The following is a 22,901-nucleotide window of genomic DNA, read 5'->3' as shown; positions in this document are numbered from 1 at the left end:
GGGGTCCAATAACTTTAAACAATATAAATTTTTTAAAAGATAATTGAACAGTAACATTACAGTCAAGAGACAGGCCTTATATTTTAACCATTACTATGCAGATACCATTCTTATTAGAATGAAGAAAAGTTTCACATATAATTCATCAGTGATTGTTAATCTTATATATTGAGTATCTCTGACATATGCACCAATTATTGAGAAATTCAGCACAGTAAAGGTTAAAAGAACAAATATATTGTTTTACATTTACAAAATGATACATTACAATCACTTTTTACAAACTGCTTTCTTAATTAATATAGTAACTCCTAAATACAAAGAAAGAAGATACAAAAATCACAACTTAATCATCAAACATCCCATTTAATTAAAGTGTTGTATCACTCCATTGTGCTCTAAACTTTAATATCATTGACCAAGAATCTTCTTTTCATCATTAGTGTTAAATTATCAATTTAAGGGACTTTTCCACACTGAAGTGAAAGTAGATAATATGCAGTGTAAAGACACATAAGTCAGAACAATTGGATTGTTTTCTATATGGGGTAATGAATTTCATACCAAAATAATTAGGAAACGGAAAATAGAAAATTGAGATGATAACACCATTGTCTACACTTTAGACACGGCTACCATCACATAATTAAAGTATCAGATGTAATTTTATAGTGTAATGTTTGACTTTATCTTTCAAATGATTATTAGTCAGTACTTTTGTTGTTTTCTGCACATATATAAACACAGCTTCTACTTGGCTGAAAGTGAACAACTTGGCTGTGTACTATTGCCATATGATGTCAGTATAGAGATTGTCTGTAATAAAGACTAAGACTGGTATCTATTTTATCATCACTCTTGTACTATTAGGATGAGTACAGATCATAAGCTTCTAAGTAAGTCAGCTAAATAGCTTTAAAAACTTACTTTATTTATGTTTTTGCATGAATTTCTGGTTGTTGCTTCTCAGAGAAGCTAGTATTCTGAAATGCCCAGATAATCAGAGTAACAAATTGGCATGTAAAACTGCTAGCAAGCACCAGTATGACCTTTTCTGATAGCATTTGAATGTAGTTATCTTCACTGAAAAATGTGCTTTGGATACATTATGAAGGTTTTTTTAAAAATTGCAATGACAGTGATAAGCCCTAAATTCCACTCTAAGTTTAATTGATTCATCAAGAATATATAATAACCTCTTTATAGTTAAACAATGTTTGCACTGCAAATATTTAAGATATAAATCAATAGGCAAAGCAACTACAATGGAGCACGATAAATTCTGCCTCATTTGAGATCAAAAATGAAGGCAAATACTGCAATGTTCCTTTGGCAGTTTTGTTATGCTTATACCTCCATATTGTAATTTAAGTGTATACTGTACTATTTTATAAAATTGGACCATTCCATTTTATAGTTTGTATCAGGAGGGTTGAATAATTGCAGTTGGTATATTTTGAAGAGTAGCCTACAGTATATGAATAAAATGATAATAATTTAAAAGGTACTGAATCTCTAGCCCTTATTAAAATAGCACTTTAAACAAAGAGGAAAATATCTATTCAGGGATAGCTCTGTGGATCTGTATCAAGAGTCTTTTCCCACATGTTAAAACACAAGTACAGCATTTGCTTGATAATTAGTTGTACCTGAGTAATTCCCATTGATCATACTTACTGATGTGGATCTGTGTAACCTGCACCAGGTATAAGACATACCATATGCTTTGCAAGGTGTGTGTGTGTTTATGTGTGCATGTGACATAACAGTCATTAGCATTTTGAAATGAAGTATAAGGCAATTTATTGTTTTGTATGCTTTCATTTTTCACATACCTAGCACATTTTGCAGGTGATTGTTTATTGTGAATTTATATTCAAACATATAGCACAGACTGCTGCCATGATAGGAAGGATGTTCTTTACCACAAGCCAATTGATCTCCTATGATGATGCTCATATGATGACAGCTGACAGTAAAAGCAAGGCAGATTTCAGAACTGATTCTGCCAAACTGGTTTCTGTTGGTTTATACAGTCTGTTTTAGTTTGATCCAGATTAAACTGTAATTATTTTAGAATTATTCAGACAAGAGGGCAGTAAAAAGAGGGCAAAAGTTTCCATATGAAATAGGCAGCACAATGGATTCATGAGCAACTCTCTTCTGAAAAATCCACCTGGTTACACATTTATAAAATGTGCTGCATAGGCTGAACTCATTTGCTATGCAACATCCTCAAGACCAGATTGGATAGGTGGATGAAGAAAAAGGGTTTTTAGGGTTATACAAACAGGTTGGGTAAATGTTGTTGTAACTGTAGTCCCAAAGGAATCTCTCCCCATTAGAGAAAAACAGTTGGTAATGTATAGGTTGAGGGGCACCACGCCACAAGCATGGGACAAGGCAAGAAGCTAGGTCAGTACAGGGATTGAATCTATGCTGTTGGTGTCTTTCTATAATCATATTCTAGCTGTTCAGCCAACTGAGCTAACCAATTTTTTGTTTTTATTTCTGCATTTCTAGTGTTGTGGAGGGGGAAGGGGTGACCTCTGCACTTTGTGCAGTTGGCAGGGGGTGGGGGAGAGGGCAACGATGCAATGTAGGTTTTTTGGTGGGGGGAATGGAGCGACAATTTATTTGCAGTGTAGTGGGGATGGGTGTACGGGGTTCAACTCTGCACTTTGTGTGGCAGAACTAGCAACCCTTTAAAAATGGCGCAGTGCCTGCACAGAGGCAGCTGATGTCATTCATAGCATTGCTGAGGTTGCCCCCGCCACATGATTGGGGTGGGGTGCAGCCCGCCCTGCATATTTAAATGAGCCGCCGCCTTATAGATTGCGGTGGCATTGCGGTGTGCAGCATGTGCATGCAGGCCGCCATTTTTTCATCCACTGCCGTTCCCGGGAGCTAGATCATGGCTACCCAACCCGAACCCGACGGGACCCGATGACATGCGTCGGGTTTGGGTCAGGTCGGGTCGCTCTTCCGGGTCCGGCATTCGGACTCGGGTCAGGTCGGACACAGTGACAGCCAGGACTTCAAGGCAGGAAACACTCTGCACTAGTCTGCAGTAAGCGATTCCATCCAAGGTAGAGCACAACCTCTTCAATAAAGTTGAATATATTCCAGTGGTCGGGTCAGGTGGGGGAAAAATGAAAGGACTCGGGCCAGGCCGGGCTCGGGTCGGATGTGGTTCTGTCAGGCTCGGGTCGGGTTTCATTTCCTTTACCGCCAACAGGAGAATAAAATTTGGGCCAAAATGTTAAAGCTGGGTGAGAACAAAATTAAAATTTCAGTGATGATTATCAGTTGTTCCCCCGAGGTACGGTAGACTACAATATTTACATTCAGAGAACAATTTGTAGAAAGTGATTTGGACATTGGACTGATATAATACAACATGAAGAGGAAAGAGTTATATGACTTAATGGATATTATATGTTGATAAGTGCTTGCAGCAGAACAGGGATTTAAATCTGGTCCAGATCAGATGAAAGTAAGTTCTAACTCTATAATTCACCACTAATTGAAACTGATTTGATAACTGAAGGGGTGAGATGGGTTATATATATCTTGTAATCTTTGGGGGAAAAACTAGCAAAGTATGGTCACATCACTGAGATCAGCTTGTTCAACACATCTGCATTAGTTTGTGAATATGTGATTAAATCATAGTCTGTGATATATGTTACTTTAATAAGAGTGAAGTAAATGCACCTGCATAAACATAAATTTATAATATAACATTAACATTATTGGATATCTCGACCATTCCACTGTCTCTAAATTCTCAGATTGCTTGTCTGACAACCAGTACTGGATGAACAGATATTTCCTTCAACTAAATATCGGGAAGACTGTAGTCATTGATTGCCTTTGGTTCCCACCACAAACTTTGTTCCCTGGCCGCCAAATCTGTCCTTCTCCCTGGCAACTGTTTGAGGCTGAACCAGATTTTTCACAACCTCGGTATCATATTTGACCTCGAGATGAGCTTTCAACCATATCTCCATGCCATCACTAAGATCACCTACTTTCACCTCCATAACATTGTCTGACTCCACCCCGCCTCAGTTCAACTGCTGCTGAAACTGTCATCCATCCCTTTGTTACCTCTAAACCTGATTATTCCAATGCATTCCTGGATAGCCTCCCACTTTCTGTCCTCTGTAAACTTGATGTCATCCAAATCTTTGCTGCCTGTATCATAATTCACATTCAATCCTGTGCGCCCATCAATCCTGTACTCACTGACCTACATTGGTTCGCAGTTAAGCAATGTTTTGATTTTAAAATTTTCATCCTTGATTTCAAAGACTTCATTCTGGAATGCACTGTCCGAAAGGGTGGTGGAAGCAGATTCAATCATGGCTTTCAAAAAGGAATTGAAAAAGCATCTGAAGGGAAATTTTGCAGCGCTATAGGGAAAGGGCTGGGGAGTGGGACATGCTACATTGCTCTTGCAGAGAGGCGGCACAGGTTCGATAAGCCAAATGGCCTCCTTCTGTGCTGTAGCCATTCTATGATTCTAAATCCTTCCATGGCTTCATCCTTCCTCATCTCTATAATCTCCTCCAGTCACATAACCCTCAAAGATATCTGCACTCCTCTATTTCTGGCCTCTTGAGCATCCCTGATTTTAATCGCTTCACCATCGGTGGCCACGTTTTCAGTTGCCTGGGCCCCAAGCTTTGGAATTCCCTCCCTAAACCTCTCCGGTTCTTTACCTCACTTTCCTCCTTTAAGACCCTCCTTAAAACTTATGTCTTTTACCAATCTTTCGGTTATCTACCCTAATATCTCCTTATGTGGCTCGGTGTCAAATTTTGCTTTATAATGCCCCTGTGAAGTGCCATGAGACATTTTATTATGTTAAAGACGCTATATAAATACAAGTTGTTGTTGTGGGTTAAATTGTTTCCTTACTCTAAATGTAAGCTTCTTAGTGATTGTAATAGGAAGGTAATTTTAAAATATTATTTACTTTTTACAAAGTCTCAGTTTTGCAAGATGAGAAACTATTAACTATAAGTAGTATGTTAACAACTAAAAGATAAGAAATGTAGCTGCAAAGGAAAGTATTAAAAAAAGCTCAATGTAAATTTACGAAATTTCTCATTAATTTTCAGACTAATTTAAAGATTGTTGATTGAAGTTACAACATTCTCCTTTTCTGTTATAAATCTGACATAAAAACAAACTGTATACATCACAAAGAAATTCAGTACGAAGATTTACTGTTTCCTGCAGCTGAACTGGAATGAACACTTCCTTCATAAATGAGAGATTCTGTGAATATGAAAAGCATTTTATCACTTGAGGCATTGATTTCCAGATCCTGATTTGGGTACTCTATTAGCCATTATTGGAGAAACAAGATAAAAAGAGCTTGGATTATCATTAAAAAATAGGTTGGAAGCAAAAGCTAATGCAAGTATTTATCCATTGTTAAGTTCTAAGCGAATTGGGACATTAAGATATTTTCAGTTTAAACAGTCTTACTATATTTGAGTTCACTATAAGTAGGTTCAACTATAGTGCATTTTCTCTTAATTTCACAAGGGAAATATACAGCTGTCTAAGTTATTTTTCAGTATGGGACATAAGATAAATTACATAAATTACATGGCTGGATTGTAGCAGAAAAACATTTGTGTTGTTAATTATAATGTGACTGTCTCCTGACACTGTTAGTTACATCATATAAATAAATGACCCCTTAAATGCAGTTGTGTTTCAAGAAAAGGTTTATAAAACTAAGTTTGCGCACAACAGAAGTTTTCTGAAATGGAAGGCCAGCCTAACTGTACAGGAGTGACAGATGTTGCTGATCATGTGCATATATACCTGAAAAGGATTAAATCTTAACAGTTTAGAGGAACAAATATATGTGATCTCGATCAAAGAAAACATTAATAATTAAAAATTGATTAAATATTTTTATTTTAATAGTGCTTTGCATAATGTTAATTTTTCAAGTACTATTTATAAACATAGTTATAAAAAACAATGGCAGCATAAACTGCATTTTACAAGCAATGTGCTTTGTGCTTGGAGGACATTTTTGCATCAAACACTTCAGGTGCATAGAAAATGAAATTTTCAAATTAATAATATATTTCTGCGGATAGTGCACAAAGGAGTGACATGGCTTCAATCAAATGAAATATTTGGAAGTTTATTTTCAAGTATTCACAACTTTTTCTGATATCTTTTTGATTCCAAGTTCCAACTACAATCTACTACCTGATTCACAATTTTACCTTCTGCAGACAGTTAATGTAATACACAAGAAGAACTGACAAAAAACTTCATTTGTCAATAATAACAGAGACCACTTACTCAATTTATTGATACCACATCCCAATACAAGCTCTTTGTGAAAAAGCACTTAACATTGCTTAACTTTTTAAAATGTTACTCTATATGCTATTTATAGTTATTATATATTACTGTATATACTGATTGGATTGTTGAGTTTAGGGACATGAAATATGAGACTCCAAAAAGACATTCCAAAATGATTTAACACCATAATGTATTTTTAATTATATGATTCCTCATAGAACATACTGGACAGTGTGCTTTAAGAAAAAGAAAGTAGGCAAAACGGTATCAGCATATATCATGTAAAGGACGCCACAGAAGAAAATGTGGTTTACGTTACAGGAATTGTTTTTATAATTGGTACCTAGGCAATTGAAGCTGCCTACACTGGATAGTCCATTACAATGTGAATCACTGGTGCAGTTACTTGGCGTCATTGGTCTTTCCCTAATGCACACTCGAAAACTGATGCAAAATTGCAGTTATTTAAAGCAGGAACATAACTTCTTGTGTATTTCTAATAATATTAGTTTAAGTCATAATTTCTATACAGAGCTGTAATTAATATTCATATAACTGATTGTAATTGTTGCAGGGGCCTGTCAAGACTGTGATCTGTGAATATTATATAATTTTGTGATTTATTGCAAAAGCAAAAATAGTTTTTTTTACTTACTATCTACCAATGAACTTTTACATTTCAAATGGAAACTAAATGCTAAAACCACAGGAAATTAGAGAAATTATAATGAGGTAGATACAACTACAATAAAGTAAAACTGAAGCTATATCAAATTGGAAAAGAAATCTGGCACCGTTAGAAGATGCCATTTCATTATTCAAGATCACATTAAGTCACCATGAATAAAATATGTATACGTCAAGAAAAAGTCACTGTAGCATTTTCACCTTGTTAATACGATATATTTGTAAGGAAAATTTGTTTTAATATGGGAAAAAAGTTACCTAAAATTTGGAGGTTGGAGAGACTGGAAGATTGCATAGTTGGGAGCTGGGGCTTTGTATCAAGGTGAAAAGAGCACTGTCAGATAAAATATCCTTTGAAAATCATTTTTGTTTATTTTTTTTCATTTGACTTTTTTAACTGTATATCTCACAGGAAATGTATGTACAGTACACACATGCTCACAAACTCCTGACATTTACAGCCATATAAATATCCTTTCTTAATTACTTCATGCACAATTTTTTTTAAATAAATTTGTCATCACTTTTAAGCCTATGAATTTAACTCACAGACCCATCTCTTCCTCAGAAAGAAGGGAAAAAGCACCTGGGCAAAGTTCAGCTTCACATGGATTGCTGCAACTTGAAATAGGAAAAAAAACCACAAACTTCTCAACTGTCTTGAGGTAAGAGTAGTTCACTAATCAAACATACATCTGAACATATACATTACATTATAGGAAATAGCAAAGTTTTTCTTCCGTACATTATTTACAGTTTCTTTGTGTTGTTTTTGGATAAACAGCTATATCAATCTACAGTAAGGCTTCACAGGAAGTATTCGGTTTATTTTTTGTTTTCTAAAAACCACACTATAAAATTGAGGTTCGATGTTAGCACCTTTGATTATTGATCTTGCTCCCATTAACACAGTAGCTATTTCCTGTTGAGAACCTTATTTTTTAAATATTTTTTGTTCCTGCAAGAGAATTACAAATTCTCCATGCAGCTGCACTAGAACCTCTCATATAATATATATATATATATGTATATTTTTATATATATATATATATATATATATATATATAGTGATTCTTTTTTTACTGCACTGGCACATAATATGAAAAGGTACTGGCATTGTTGTTTGCTGTAAGTGGCTGCCTTGATAGGAGTACCATAAGCACCTAGAGAAAAGGCACCACAAGGTTGAGAAGCAAAGTGTTTTTCCTTTGTTTATTTAAAAATCACATCCTAAGCTAAGATGGTTTAAGAACATAGGGCTTTCATGGTCAGCAGAATAAATAATAGATTATCTTCATTAATATAGGCATCACTTTAAAAGACTGAAACTCCATGGTCAATTAGCACAAGGAAATATGGAGTGGTCGGGCTCAGTTTTATGCCTGAAGTTTCCTCAAATTGATGAGATCTTGATCTCAGCGACAGCTTTATGAGATACTCCTAAGTGAGTACTCATTTCTCCTTGTAGAACATAAGAGATAAAAATGGGAAAGAGGGTCGAGAGTATTTGAAATTATATTGTCTACTGGCTGGTTATTAGCTGAACATGTTATTTAAAAATGCACATTGTACTAATTAATTAAAATAAGAAAACGCTGAAATTGGACTTTCAGTTTCTGGTGTTGTTTTAACACTATTAAGTTAAAATACATCTGAGCACATGACTCATAGTTTGGCCCTGAATAAATTGTTTAAAACTCTTTTGTTGTAATAACATTGCTAGGGAATATAACATCATATTGTACCAACCCATAATTAAGCAACAAATGTTGCAAAGTTATAGCATTCCTTTCTTTGCTGTGAATGTTAAATGCTAGTATTGAACATTCTTGTACTAAAATATACTGGTCCAAATATGGCTGGAAGAAGACCAGTCAACTATAAAGTAAGTTACCTATAATGAATGTCATTACCTGATATGCATAAGTTTTTGTTGAACAGTATAGCCACAAAGGCAAGTACATACATTTATAAATGTATATGGTAAAGTACCTTTCCCTGCCTTTAAAGTAAGGCCAGTGTTAATGAATGGTATTTCTGCTGTTAAGGTGCTGAATTGATCATTCACTTTTTTTTTTAAATGAAAGGAATACATTAAACAATAGATGGCACATGAACGAAAAGTCTCAACTGCACTTACTGTTAACTAGTAGTAATCAATCAATATCCTATTTGGTCCTAGGAAACAAATAACTGGGCCTTTCATAGCTTTCATAATCAGATTTTCACATAGATAACATGTTGGTTCATCTGATGACAAGTCACTGTGGCAGATAGTAAAATGCAACCAGCAAATTTGCAAGTTGCTAGCACCAGTCTGAAGTGTTTGGCTTTGGCCCACTGCTGTTAAAGAGATTTCCAACTGGATGTCACTGAAAAAGCATTAAACCTGATCTGCTGTCTTTGACTAATTTAAGAAATGATCTCTCATACATTTGTTTCCTAGGGAGACAATCTAAGCTATTGCTGCTTTATCGAAATCAACTAAAATAGCAAATACATTTAGTAATATTTTATGATTAAGATGATAGTTGAACTAGACAACTAGCTAACCTTGAAAGCCCTTTGGATGATTCATGATTTACTAACTAGGTCCTTCAACTGCTGCAAAATTAGAGTTGCTTGCATCTTTTACATCATGCTGCAGCACATTTTCTTGTGTATATAAAGATATAATAGTATTACATATGATGAAATATGACGACACAAAATACTAATTTGTTTCAGTGATAAGGAACATAAATGTGGTGATTATCAGCTGGTAATGCGTGCCAGTTAGGTTATCTTAAAGTGCAATTTACCAACCAATAATGCATACCATATTGTTCATTACCACTATTATATAATGCCTCAGAGCATTAAACGTCAGTTTATAAAAATAAATCATACTATTTCTGTCATTAAAAAAGTACATCAATTTAGTGTGTTTGAAAATTTAGCACCCTTGCAATTTGCTGTTTCAAGGAAGGTATGCTTTTCAGTTTGCCTGTCAGCCAATCACACTAGGCAATATAGACGTTGGCATTATATAATTAAATTAAATTATTGTAACCCCTTGAGTGCTGAAAAGACCTTTTCATTGTGCATTTTCAGCTAAATGACAGATTACTTTCAATATTACATAGGTTTTTTGACTGTCAATTGGGCAGGTGGTATTTAGATTGGAAAAGAAAGTGGATCTATTTTCTCAGTACACAAAGGGTTAACTTACTAAAGTTGCGTAAAGATATCATACCAAATATTCTAGTATAACGAATCATGACTATTGTGCTAGACAGTCCAGAAATTAAAAGGCAGGTTTTTTGTTAGTGATAAGCTTCATCTTGCTTGAGTTCATTAGACTCCCCAGCAAACAACAGTGCACCACAGTCTGAATTAAAAAATATTCCTCAATAATGTGGATAGATATTTCACTACATTACACAATGGCATACAGGAACTTTAAAAAAAATTGCAACAAGCTGTGTCTTACACAATGCATATTTCTTACCAGAAGAGAAGATACAGTTTATTCAAGACAAAGCAGTTTGCTGAACCTTATTGTTTTGGCACGATGGCACCAATTTTTGGCTGGGACAATGTAATCTCTTTAAAAACAAATATAGCAGGATTATCAACTTAATCTGTCTCACTTCATTTGCTTGTAAAAGGACGGCAGCTGTAGACAATGTCTCCTGTGGAGTGAAAATATGTCCCTTTCTATATATAAGACTTTACAATTAAAGTATGCTAAGTGGTTTACTGAATCCTTGCAACCTTTCATAAGATACCTACAAAAATGCTTGAACTTAAAACAACATTCAAAATAGTGAATCAAAATTGTATTTCTGACTGTATTCACTGCAAACTGCTCTGATGTGGGTTTCTGCCTTATCAGTCATCACATTGGCTTAGAATCAGCTTGATTGTTCAATATAATGGTCTGAATTTTGCAGTGCTAATGACAGTAAAACTGATAGTGTTTGCTGTCATTACTCTAATGAAACTGACAGCAACTTCCGGAGTTCCCACGTGTGCAGAATAACATGGGAATCCAGAAGGTGCTGTCAATAATTCTACTCTTCTTCAGAGGGTGAAATGTTGAGATACCCCGAGACTGCAATCCTAATGGAAATCAATCGAATTGACAAGAACTTCTACTCTTATGCTGATCGTTTTGCTGAAGAAACCGTTGAAAAAGTTGAATAAGATGTAATTGGGTTTTTAATGGTTTACCAACTTCATAATTACTGCTAAACACCCTCAGTGGTCCTGAAAAGCCAATTTCATATTTGTGGAATGTCAAATTTCTCCATAATGATAAAAAAATTCCATATTTTTAGTTTTTTTCTTTTTTTAAAAGTTTGTTTATCTTTATTTTATCTTCAATCTTAACCTAATTATAATTATTCATTCCACTATCTGAAAATTTAAACTAAAAATGAAGGATGTTAAGCACTTTTAACTTCCTGGTTTGTTGTGCATTAATACTTCAATGTGATTGGCTCTGTACCTGCTTGCTGACATCACTGCTGCTGCATGCCAAAATTTCCCCTTGACTTGGATTTGAACAGCCATCAGGAAAGGGAAAAACCACACCACAGAGATCAATAGATCTTTGTGGGCAGCTTTCTTCGAGGTCAGTGGCGAACGCTCTTGCTTTGCCGCAGACTGCAAAATCCAGGCCAGTATGTTCGGGGATTTTCCTGGCAAAGATCAAATGACATAGTTATGAATGCGGAGATCAGTCATATTGGGCTGGATTTTACAGCACCACCCCCCCCCCCCAACGGACTTCGGGGCTTATAGTGGGGGGGGGGCCGAAAATGTCTCCGGCAAATGCCACGGTCCTCAATGCCAAGAAGGCCCAGCCTGATATTGCTGGCGGCAACGAGGCCTCGTGGCAGCACCCCCCCACCACTCGGTGATGAGAGCAAAATCTGTATATTTAAAAAATGCAAATAAATGAATTAATTACTTACCCGATCACATGTCTGGGAATCCGAGGTGGGACACTGGTGAGGAGAGGCGAGCAGGTAAGTTTTTCATTGCGGGATGGGTGAGTGGGAGTGGCGTCAGAGTGATTTGATTGGTGTAGGGGATGATGGAAAGGGGTAAAGATTAAAGTTTGTGAACTTTTGGGGGGATGGTCAGGTGCACAAGGTAAGTATTTTGCAGAGGGAGAGGGCAAGGAATTAAATCTATAGTTGTGGGGGGGGATGGGGTGGTGGTGGACGAGGGGCTAGATCAGTTAATTTAATTTTTAAAACCCATTTCTCTTAAAAAATTTAAATGTAATGATAGGGCTCAAAGCCTTTAAAAATGGCGTCAGCAGCAGCACAAAGGCTGCTGACGCCATTGCTGGGGACAGACCGCCTGCCCCCTCCATGTCATCAGGGTGGGTGGTCCACGCCGGCCATTTAAATGAGCCGCTGCGATGTATATCGCAGCGACTCTACGATGAGTGGTCCATGCAGGTGGACTGCCATTTTTGAAGCGAGTCGCTGAGATTGGTGGCGAGCTTTTAAAATCCTGCCCATTATTTCACACATAGCAGCTTCATGTAAAAAAAGACTAAAAGGCAGAAAGCAAAAAGTAGGGGATTTATTAATGGTTTTTCAGATTTGCAGGAAATGATAAGTCATGTGCCTAGGGATCTATGCTGGGAGTTCTGTTAGTTTTCCATTTATGTGAATAATTTAGATGTAGGCACAAGAGGAATGATATTGAAATTTGCTCGTATCAAATTAGGGGGCCTTCAAGTAGTGAGGAGTTTGCAAGGGGACATAGACATGTTAGCAGGATGGTAGCTTCAGTACAAAACAACGAAAAATGTGAAGTAGTACATTTTTGGAGAAAGAACAGTGAAAGGAAATACACCTTAAGCAGTAAAATTATTTGAGTAGAAAAACTGCAGGATCTATGAGTACAGAGTGCAGATGAAAAAGACAATTAAAAAGAAAATTGGATCTGGTTTTCGTACATGAGTGGACTGAAAATAAAAGCAAGGCAGTGATGTTGAATATATTGGTTAGGGCACAAATGAAGTTCTGAGCACTACATTGTAGGAAGGATATTACAGCCATGGAAAGATCATTCGAATAATTCCAGGGAAATTATGTTATAGTTATGAAGAAAGGCTCATAAAACAGAGAACGCTAAGGGTTGATCTAATGAAGATTTTCAAAATGATGAAAGGTTTTGAATGGTTAAATAGTGAAAGATAGTGGGGCGAATTTTACAGACCCCTCAATGTCAGGGGTCGTGGCATTGTGGTGGGGGGGGTGCCGGAAAATGCCTCCGGTGGAGGCCCGCCACGGACCTCGAGGCCAGGAAGGCCTGGCCCGATTTTGCTGGTGGTAGCGAGGCCTCGTGTAAGCCCCTCCGCCGCTCAGCGACAGAGCACCCATTAACATATTTAAATCCATTAAAATTAATGAATTAATCAGACCTGCGCCTTCTGTCCCGGTGCAATATTGGTGCCGGTGGCCAGCACTCCCACGCCTTCGGATCCCCGTCTGGGGATCTGAGGCGGAACACTGGTGGGGAGGGGTGAGCAGGTAAGTTTTTCAGTGCGGTGGGGGGGGGGGGGGGAGGAGGAGGGTAAAAGAAAGTACTTTGATTGATGTAGGGGATGGTGAGAAGGGGTAAAGTGTAAAGCTTATGAACTTTGTGGGGGAAAGGTCAGCTGCACAAAGTAAGGGTTTTGGGGGGAGAGAGGGCACGTAAATAATTCAGTGATTATGGGGGTGGGGTGAGAGAGGTGTAAGAAACATTAATTTTTTAAAATCAATTTCACGTCAATATATCTTTAATAATTTAAGTCGCAATGTAGGGCTTGAAGCCCTTTAAAAATGACGTCTGCGCCTGCACAAAGGCAGCTGACGCCATTGCCAGGGACGGACAGCCTGCCCCCTCCACATCATCGGGGTGGGTGGTCCGCCCTGGCTATTTAAATGAGCCGCTGCACTTAATATTGCAGCGGCTCCGCGACACGCAGCCCTTTCGCTCTCTGCAGATTACTATAAATTTCAGCCCAGTATTAGAATTATATACTCCAAATGGCTATTTAGGCAGAGACTGTGTCATAATGTAAAGGGAATTGGAAAATATTTAACACAGAAGACTATAAAGGGATACAGGAAAGGGCTAAGAAATGGGATTAATGTAGATAGCTTCAATTGAAAAGCTCACACCAGCAAAGGCCCAATGGGCCAATTGCCTTCTTCAGTGCTGCAATGTATTAGTCCATAGTAAGTGGCTGGAAGCAAATGGTCTTGCCATGCCAACTGCTGGAAAAATTATTGGAATCCATAAGGGAAAACATCTTTCTGGAATAGAAATAGTTGCCAGGTGTGACTTCTGATCATCAGGTGAAATGGTAGTTAAGGTAATTTTTAAATCATGCATTCAATTACATTACTTCCTTATTAAATGTCATCGGCTATTTTCCATCACATTGAACGGTGTAATGCTATAATTGATGATGGCCTACAATTAGAAGCATACACATTGTCAGCAGTAATGGAAAGGGATAATCTTGGAGGATAACATGGAGTTACTTTATAGTTACCTATATTTCAGTTGCTATATTATATAGTTCTGTACATGTATATTAAGAACTTGGAATAGCCTCAGGTAAAATAAAATTTAAATGAAAAATGCATTGAATGGGAAATTACACAGTTATAATGAAAAATTGTTAATGCAGCAGTGTAATATGGAAATGGAAATATGCATGAGAATTAATTTTAAGCAATCACAGCAAAAGCATTACCAATCGTTTAAACATACTCATCAGCTTGATGGACTGAACAGCCTGTTTCTGTGCTGTAATGTTCAATGTCATTAGGCTGAATTTTATAGAGCCCTCGATGTTGGGAACGGTGGTGGGGTGGGGAAGGGGCACAAAGATCGCTCCGGATGAGGCCCGCCACCAACCTCGAGGCTGGCAGGAACTGTCCCGATCTCGGCCGTGAGGCCTCGTGTTGGTCCCCCTGCTGCTCGGTGACGGGACTCACATTACAATATTCAGATGGGCACTTACCATTCATTAACATGCAGGCCGCTGCGATTCAGATAGCAGGTTGAGATCTTCATCCTGGTGGCCGGCATCGACGCGCCTTCGGATCCCCGTCTGGGGAAACAAGGTGCGATTCCTGTGGGGAAGGGGGAGGAGGTACTTTTCTAAGTGCGGGTGTAGGGGAGCGGGGTCAAACTCTTTGGATTGGTTGGGGAGTTGGTGGGAAGGGGTTGAGAGTTAGAGTTTGTGAATGTTGTGGGGGGTGGGAAGGTCACATAGTCAAGGTAAGTATTTTGGGGGATAAGTGGACAAGGAATTAAACGTAAGGCTATTGGGGGGAGGGTGCGGTGGGCGAGGGGACGGAAAGATTTTAAAAATTGTTTTAATACTTTTAAATGCAATTTTCCTTTAAGATTTGAAACGGTCATTATGGGGCTCAAACCCCTTTAAAAATGGCACCAGCGCCTGCACAGTGGCCAGGGATGGCTCACCCAAACCCTCCACGTTATTGGGTGGGGGGGGCGGCAGCCGACCCGGGCATGCTAATGAGCCACCGCGTTTAGGATCACGGCAGCTCCGCGACATGCAGCCTGAGTGTGCGGTCCACCATTTGGGCCTGTAGAATCCATCTCGTTGTTGTTAATTAGATGAATAACATTGTGGTTTACAAACAAAACATATTCAAAACTTAAGTATATCATGGAAACATTACTGATTGGGCAGTATGCAGTATATGTATTTTCATAAATATGGCTGGCTGGACTTTGTGCTAGAGGCAGGGCTCCTGGTGCTGGGCTGAACAGGTGGGGGGATCCCCCCCCCATCTGCCTTTTCGTGCACCCCCGTAGCGATCCACTGGTCTTTTTGAGTCAAAGTTTTAGGAGGCAGGATCCCCATCCCTTTAAAGGCTTCAAAGGGATGGGGATCCCGTCTCCAAGAGCTGCCAGCCAATTAGAGGGCCAGCACCTCAGCAGTATTGGCAGTGTCACCAGTGGCCATTGCTGGTACTGCAGAGGCCTCGGATCAAAGTCCAACAGTGGAACCGAGGTAGGTGAGGTGGGATCACCGGGGCCAGTCTGGAATGCCCCGGCGAGGGGGGGTGAAGTATGTGGTCATTTAGTCCAGGGGGTTCTGGCAGGTGAAGTTGTTCCCAGTGGGGTTCCTCTGTGGGCCATAAATTGGCCACAAAGGAAGGACTTGCCCCCCACAAGCCCACAGGGAGGGCACCTCATTTTACAAGGCATCCTCCCTGTGCGGTGGAGGCCCCCCTCCCCCACCAGACGCTGGCATGATCCCAGCAGCGTTGGGAGGAGGCCCTTAATTGGCCCTTAATAGGTTACTTAAGGGCCTCAATTGGCCTCTGGGCAGGAAGGCCACCATCGGCCTATCCCGTCCTTGGGGCGATTGCTGGGTGATGGGAGACGATGGGTCCTCAGCCCCGCACCCTGCCCCCCCCCCACCCCGCTACCCATTGCAAATCTCCATCCCATCCCCTGACACCGACCCCGCCTCAGGGGGGCCCCTAAAATCCCGGCCAGTGTATTTTTCCACTGGACATATGCACGAATACAATCATCTCACAAGATCTGGAACAACATCCCTTATATAAGTATGCAATCAGTTTCTTTGTGGAATCAGTGATTCAATGATTTGGCTTTTTAAGATATAAAGAACAGAATGGGTGCTTGAAGTTACCTATTATGGAAAGCAATGGGATGCACTAAATACTGTTCACCTTTACCTAATGCCACATATTTAATTTGCAATTGACAAACTATGGCGTAGCCCAAGTAGTTCTGCTCAGTACTTGATCACTGCATGCCTCATAAAATGGACAGCAGGTGAAACTGTTACAAAATACTGATATTGCAATAGGTTGGTTAGAACTATAAAACATCGACCGTTTGATAAAACAAACACAGTGGATGAACTACTACACTGCATAGTGTGATGGCCTTTACTGGAACAGATTGAAAAGAAAATTGTGTGGATAATTAAACCTTGTTCAATTTATTGGTTATCTGAATTATATGATAAAGGGAGAGGGATAGTTTTGGTGGAAAACAAACCGAAAATGGTTTAAATGAGTTTGCAGAAATTCTATCATGTCACATTGCTTGGAACTCAGGATGGATGACAATGTGAACAAGCTTTTGTTAAACATTCTCATCTCTTTCTTATGTGTGAAATGAAGTACCCTGTGAGGTCTGAAGCCTGTTTGCTTCATGGATAATTTCATTAGGTTAGACTATTTTGACATATCCAACAAAACTATTATGTCCATTTAGTTATACTAAAAACAAAGCAGTATATACCCAAATATCTAAGCTGTATCTTTCCTGCACAGTGAATAGCATTGTAATAATTGTCATTTTAGACATTGCTTCATAGTAGTAAAATCTGTATCCACATTATCCAAGGAAGCCTTTAGGTCACCTAAGTCAAAGCTATCTGGGAATCTCTGCACCAGAATACACCTGAGCTGCACAAGGAAGTCATAAGAGTAACCCTTTTCCAGAAGTTTGCATGCACGTTCCTCATGCAAAGGCCTGATTAGGCACACAAGGGCTAAAAAGAAAGCTAGGCTGTTGTAGGTTGTAAATTGGCTTATTGAATCTCACCATATGGCTTTGGCCAGAGTATTTTGGCCTGTCCGTGTATGGCAGACAGTTTTAATAGATTTAACATGTATAAAAACCTGTTATGTAACACTGTGGTTCATGTGATTGTAACCAATTAATCAGGTATATTCAGGTAAAGAAAAACTCCAGTTTTTCCCATGCTGCAAGTTATAAAATTGATAAATTTTCTGCAACTATTTAAATTAAAAAAGCACTCTGTAAATTACAAAAACAAACAGCAATATTTCAGTTAAAAAAGAAAAACTATATGTCAAGGATCTGATGCGCTGTACTTGACATATGGTTGCACCTTGAACGGTAATAACAGATTGTTATTACTTGAATAAAAAGCTCACGTACACAAAGAAACATATAGTATTTACTTAGAAACATAATTTTTTTTGCCAAGGATGGGATTGTGGAACTGAAAAAACTCCACAAGCTCACATAAACCCTGAAAGGGATTTAAAATTGCACCACATATTAGTTTTCTTGTTAATTGATGTTGTATGATTTGCTTTTTCAGTCCCACCTACCACCAGTCCTTAAATGCTCTGCATACAGATAAATTGAGTGTATGTATATGTGTTATGTATGCGGTATCTGTGTCTGTATGTATGTATGCACCGGTATTTGTGACTTTTCTTTAATAACTGTTGGAAATTCTTAATGAAGACTTCTACCATTAAATATACAGTATAAATACTGTATCTTGCTGTGTAAAAAGATTTTTTTCACTTTTTTTGTTACTTACAAAACATATAGAATATCTTTATATACAGACAGCTACCAGGAAAAGGAAAACATATCTGTGAGCTTTGTGTTTTGGGAGTTGTATGAGAGTGTCTGAGTGCCTGACGTAAACATAATTACTTCTTTGTCAGTTTCAATGGGTGAAGCTTTAAAGTGAAGATTCGTACTGCAGCAGCTCATATACAAGTGGTCCATCTCTATACCTAATACCTACAGATGTGGGAGTTACATACTGTAATATATTAACAGTTCTCCTCAGCCTTCTGTCTACAAAGTGGGCATCCCAGGCAGGATATCTTTTCCTTGGCATGTCAATCTTGATGATTGGTCCCTCCGGTAGGTAGGGTCGGCCTGATGGTGTAAGTGGCACTGTGGGTCGCACTTGGAATACAGGCAGGCAGGTTTCTGCTGCATCCTCCTCCTCCTGATCACCTGCCACTCTAGTTGGTGTGGTTTGGGATCCTCTAGGTGCTGCTGGCGTTGCTGCCATGGCCTCCATCTCTGGAGGCAGAGGGATCCCCCAGAGCAGTTCAGCGCAGCAAGAACTGGCAAGGATTTTTGTCCGTGGTCCCATGGGATGAAGTAAACCATAATACAGGAACATGAATGCTGCCCCAGCAACAAAACTAACAAAAACTGTACACAGTGCGGTTATGGCATAAAAGTCAGTGGTTGTGGGATCTCTGTAAAGATACCAAAGAAAAGTCAAGGCAGCATTTTCAGTCAAGATTACAGTATAATAGGCAAACATTCGATATCGTGTCCGGCCTTCTTTGACATTAAACCAGCAGAATATGTACACGATCCCTACCACCATATTGAACAAAATTTCCTCCCACTTGGACATGCAGAAATCTGTTCCTCCATGAATGATCCAGAATGCCATGGCACACCAGTGCACAACTACAAATATTCCAAAATATAACTGAAAAATAGAAGCAAACAATGCAAACGAAATGACCCTGGATGATATGGTAAACAAACGCCAAAAGATGTGGATTAGGGCACCTCTGTAGCTCATGCTTTTTTTGTCATCCCTGGAGTCCCGCAGCAATTTGTGGTATGAAGCTAGCACCCAGGCAAGGGACATCAGGGAGGCCATAGAGGACAAACCTGGCATGACAGAGAGAAAACATGGTTATAATAATAATTACAGTATTAAATTCTCTTTGGTTCAAGTGAACCTTATGATAAAGGGTGGAACCATAAGAAAACCTGTACACAAACCTAGAAATATAAATTTACATTAATAAACATGAGATTGCCTTAGACCAGTCAATATGCTGTGTTTTTGGCAAATGCAACTTTCTTGGCCTGAGTGAAATTGCCTCATAACATATAAACCCATCTCATCTGCTCTATTCTTTTCAACAGCTTAAAGGTTTTCTTAACAAACCCAATAGCACTAGATCTGTATCTCAATAGTAGTTTATGAAAAGATGGAAACATATGCTACATTTTACTGGAGAGGATGGGACCGAACTTATACATGGCAGTTGGAACTGAGTTACGCAGATCTTTATCAGAGAATAATAATGACTTTAAACTTCCCATTACACATATTGCTTGTATCAGAATTTGTAAAATGTTTTAATTAAATATTGTATTTAAAAAAGTATACAGATTTGAAAATTAAAACTTTGTAGTCTTTGTATTGTATTTGGTGAAGCTGCGTTGTGAAGTCATGATGAACTCTGATAGTCCTAGAGCAGTTATTGTGACTTGAAGAAAGTAAAACTGAACAGTGCTATGAAATATGCATTTCAAACTGGTCATCCAAATTACAGGTAATGAACTGAAGGTTATTTCTTAAGAAACTTACAGTTATTATGCCACACCATTATCCTGAAATATGAATATCACATGTACTATTGATATGAAGCATCCTGGTGGCAGCCGTGATAACTTGTATTGGTACAAAAATGGACCCCAAATTAAATACAAATTTGAAATAGCTTGTCCTATGAAGATACTAAAATACAAGAACGTGATTTCAAGACTGTCATTTAATTGCAGAATTCAGACAACATAGCTCAACTATGTGAACAACAATCATATGATTCATGACATCATCTGAATCCTTAGATTAGGCTAAAGCACTCTAATTCCATCCAAGTAGCTATTATTCTTTATATAAGTTCTCTGAAAGAAACAGTCTTGGTTTAAATTGGAATATCATAACATCTTCATACTAATCTCAATTTATCATATTAATATCAATACAAAACAGCATTTTGGTAACTTCTGTCAAATGGATTTTGAATTTGGATCCAATAAATATGAAAGTTACCTGGCACTTCATTGAGTAGACCTTTTTTCCATTATTTGTCTACCACAACAATTACATCTAACTGAATTTACAAAATAATTTTAAAGAGGATGTGTGTAACCCACACCAGTAAAATAAAATGCTAGCTCTATACATTTTTCATTGCAACACATTAATTTCTATAATTCATGTGATTTTCTTTTGACCAATTGCCTTGGTAAAATAGAAAATAAAGTAATAATGTAATAATATCTAGCCCTATTAAAAACTATAAAGCATACAGTAACTATGTTTTATTACATCTAATTCAGAATGATACTTCCTAAAATTGTAATCATGAATATTAGTTGATTATTAAAAATAATCTGAGAATGGCAGGAGTTAAAGCCACAAACCAACAGACCATCTTAAATGGTGCAAAAGAGTTTCTGATAATATAGAATATATTATGGGTTGATACATTTCCATAGATTAGTTTACAAATTCTCCAACAATTATTTACAAAGCTAGAGCTCCTTAGGTTCTCCAATGCCACTCATATCTCAAAACAGTTTACATTCATTCATCTTCTTTATTGCAAGCTGATAGCACAACAGTTAAAATGCTTTCTTCTTAACTAACAGATTATGAATTTGACCAGTAATATACCTACAGCCTACATTTTACACAGAGACTTGGGCACCCACAGAGTGATCCGTAACAATTGTCATGATATTGTAATCTTAAAAATAAATGTATTAATGGAGACACTGATAGGTTACTTACCTATCCTGGAGCCGCTGGGAGATGACCGATAGGAATTTTAGCTGCTCAATTGAGCAGGTGGCAAAGACATCTCCCAAGCTCAAAGTCAACAGGAACCATTTTTACAGTTGCATTTTGGGCTCCAATGATGTCTTTGGGACCCAGCTGCAATTTTAACTTGGTGACCTGTGTGGGAAGATACAGTGAGTTTCCCACCAGGTCAATCAGCAGGGAAGTGGATTGAGGTCATAAGAGGTTCAAAATGTTAAGTTTTTTTAGCATTTATTTTTACTTTTCTTAGAGGCCAGGAAGAGTACAAGTGCCTTTCTGGGCCCTATATGGAAAGTTTAGCTCATTGCTGCTGTGGATTCATGCCTTCTCAATCGTTTCATGTCTTCGGTTGGCCCTGGCAGCCAATTCTGCCACTTATCAGGTTTAGTGAGGGGCTTCTGAGCCTCGCAGAGTTCTGGAGCAGGTGAGAAGTTAATCTGCTGGAATTAAATGAAGTTCAGGATTCAATATACCTTGGGCCTCATTTTTTCTAACTATTTGGGAGCACTGATAGAGGTGGAACAGTAGTTTTGGATAGAGCAGTGTGAAATTGCTTGTCCATCATTCCTGCTGGTAAGCATATCCAAAATGGATTAACAATACCATTTTGCACCCACTCTGTGCCAATTGTGCCAGCTCCAAAACCATTACATGAAATAATCTTTAAGAATGATTTAAATGAGAACAAGCAGCTTAAGTAACAGACAGTTTACAATCTCACCCTTAAATGAAGCAAGTTACCCATAAATACAACCTAATGTACTCATATGCATCTACCGTTTCTGCATTTATATGGGGGCAATGTTATCAATGGGAGCTACGATCCTGGGATTGACTTCAGCTTGGTTAATGTCCATGGGATAATTAACTTCTTTTGAGGAACTTGGAGGAAACTTCATTTCTTGGAACAATCAGGATCAACCTTTCATGAAAATTTTTTTTGGAGTCATAATATTGGCCACTGCAAATGTCCACGAAGCACCTGTTATGGTATTTGCTGCAGTGTAAATTGTTGATATGGTTTGGCAGGTTGTAAATTTTTATTGTACTTTGAAAAACATAGTTTACTTATGGGAGTATAAATGATAATAAATCAGAATGGAGGACCTTGGTCTTTTTCTATATCCCTTTGTATTTGCTGATTTTGATTACATCACTACAAAGTCTAAAAAAAGGAATGAAACCAGACGGACTACTCAGCATCAATCTAGGCACCGGAAACGACAACAGCAAACACAGCCCTGTTGACCCTGCAAAGTCCTCCTTACTAACATTTGTGCCAAAATTGGGAGAGATGTCCCACAGACTAGTCAAGCAACAGCCTGACATAGTCATACTCACGGAATCATACCTTGCAGACAATGTTCCAGACACCACCATCACCATCCCTGGGTATGTCCTATCCCACCGGCAGGACAGAACCAGC

General features: G+C 38.2%; 1 protein-coding gene across 1 annotated transcript in view; it reads right to left on the bottom strand.

Annotated features, from left to right (window-relative positions):
* Window positions 1-16,996: 16,996 nt before the first annotated feature.
* LOC137358240 (XK-related protein 6-like) overlaps window positions 16,997-22,901 on the bottom strand; it is a 738,669-nt gene continuing 732,764 nt past the window's right edge. Inside the window, exon 4 of the mRNA XM_068024135.1 lies at window positions 16,997-19,524. Coding sequence (XP_067880236.1) covers window positions 18,560-19,524 — 965 coding nt within the window. The 3' untranslated portion in view covers window positions 16,997-18,559. The remainder of the gene's footprint in view (window positions 19,525-22,901) is intronic.

This window comes from Heterodontus francisci, chromosome 3 (genome assembly GCF_036365525.1).
Source record: "Heterodontus francisci isolate sHetFra1 chromosome 3, sHetFra1.hap1, whole genome shotgun sequence".
In the NCBI taxonomy this organism is placed as follows: domain Eukaryota; kingdom Metazoa; phylum Chordata; class Chondrichthyes; order Heterodontiformes; family Heterodontidae; genus Heterodontus; species Heterodontus francisci.
Note: the sequence above shows the minus strand (reverse complement) of the source record. Positions and strands in the feature narration are given on the sequence as shown.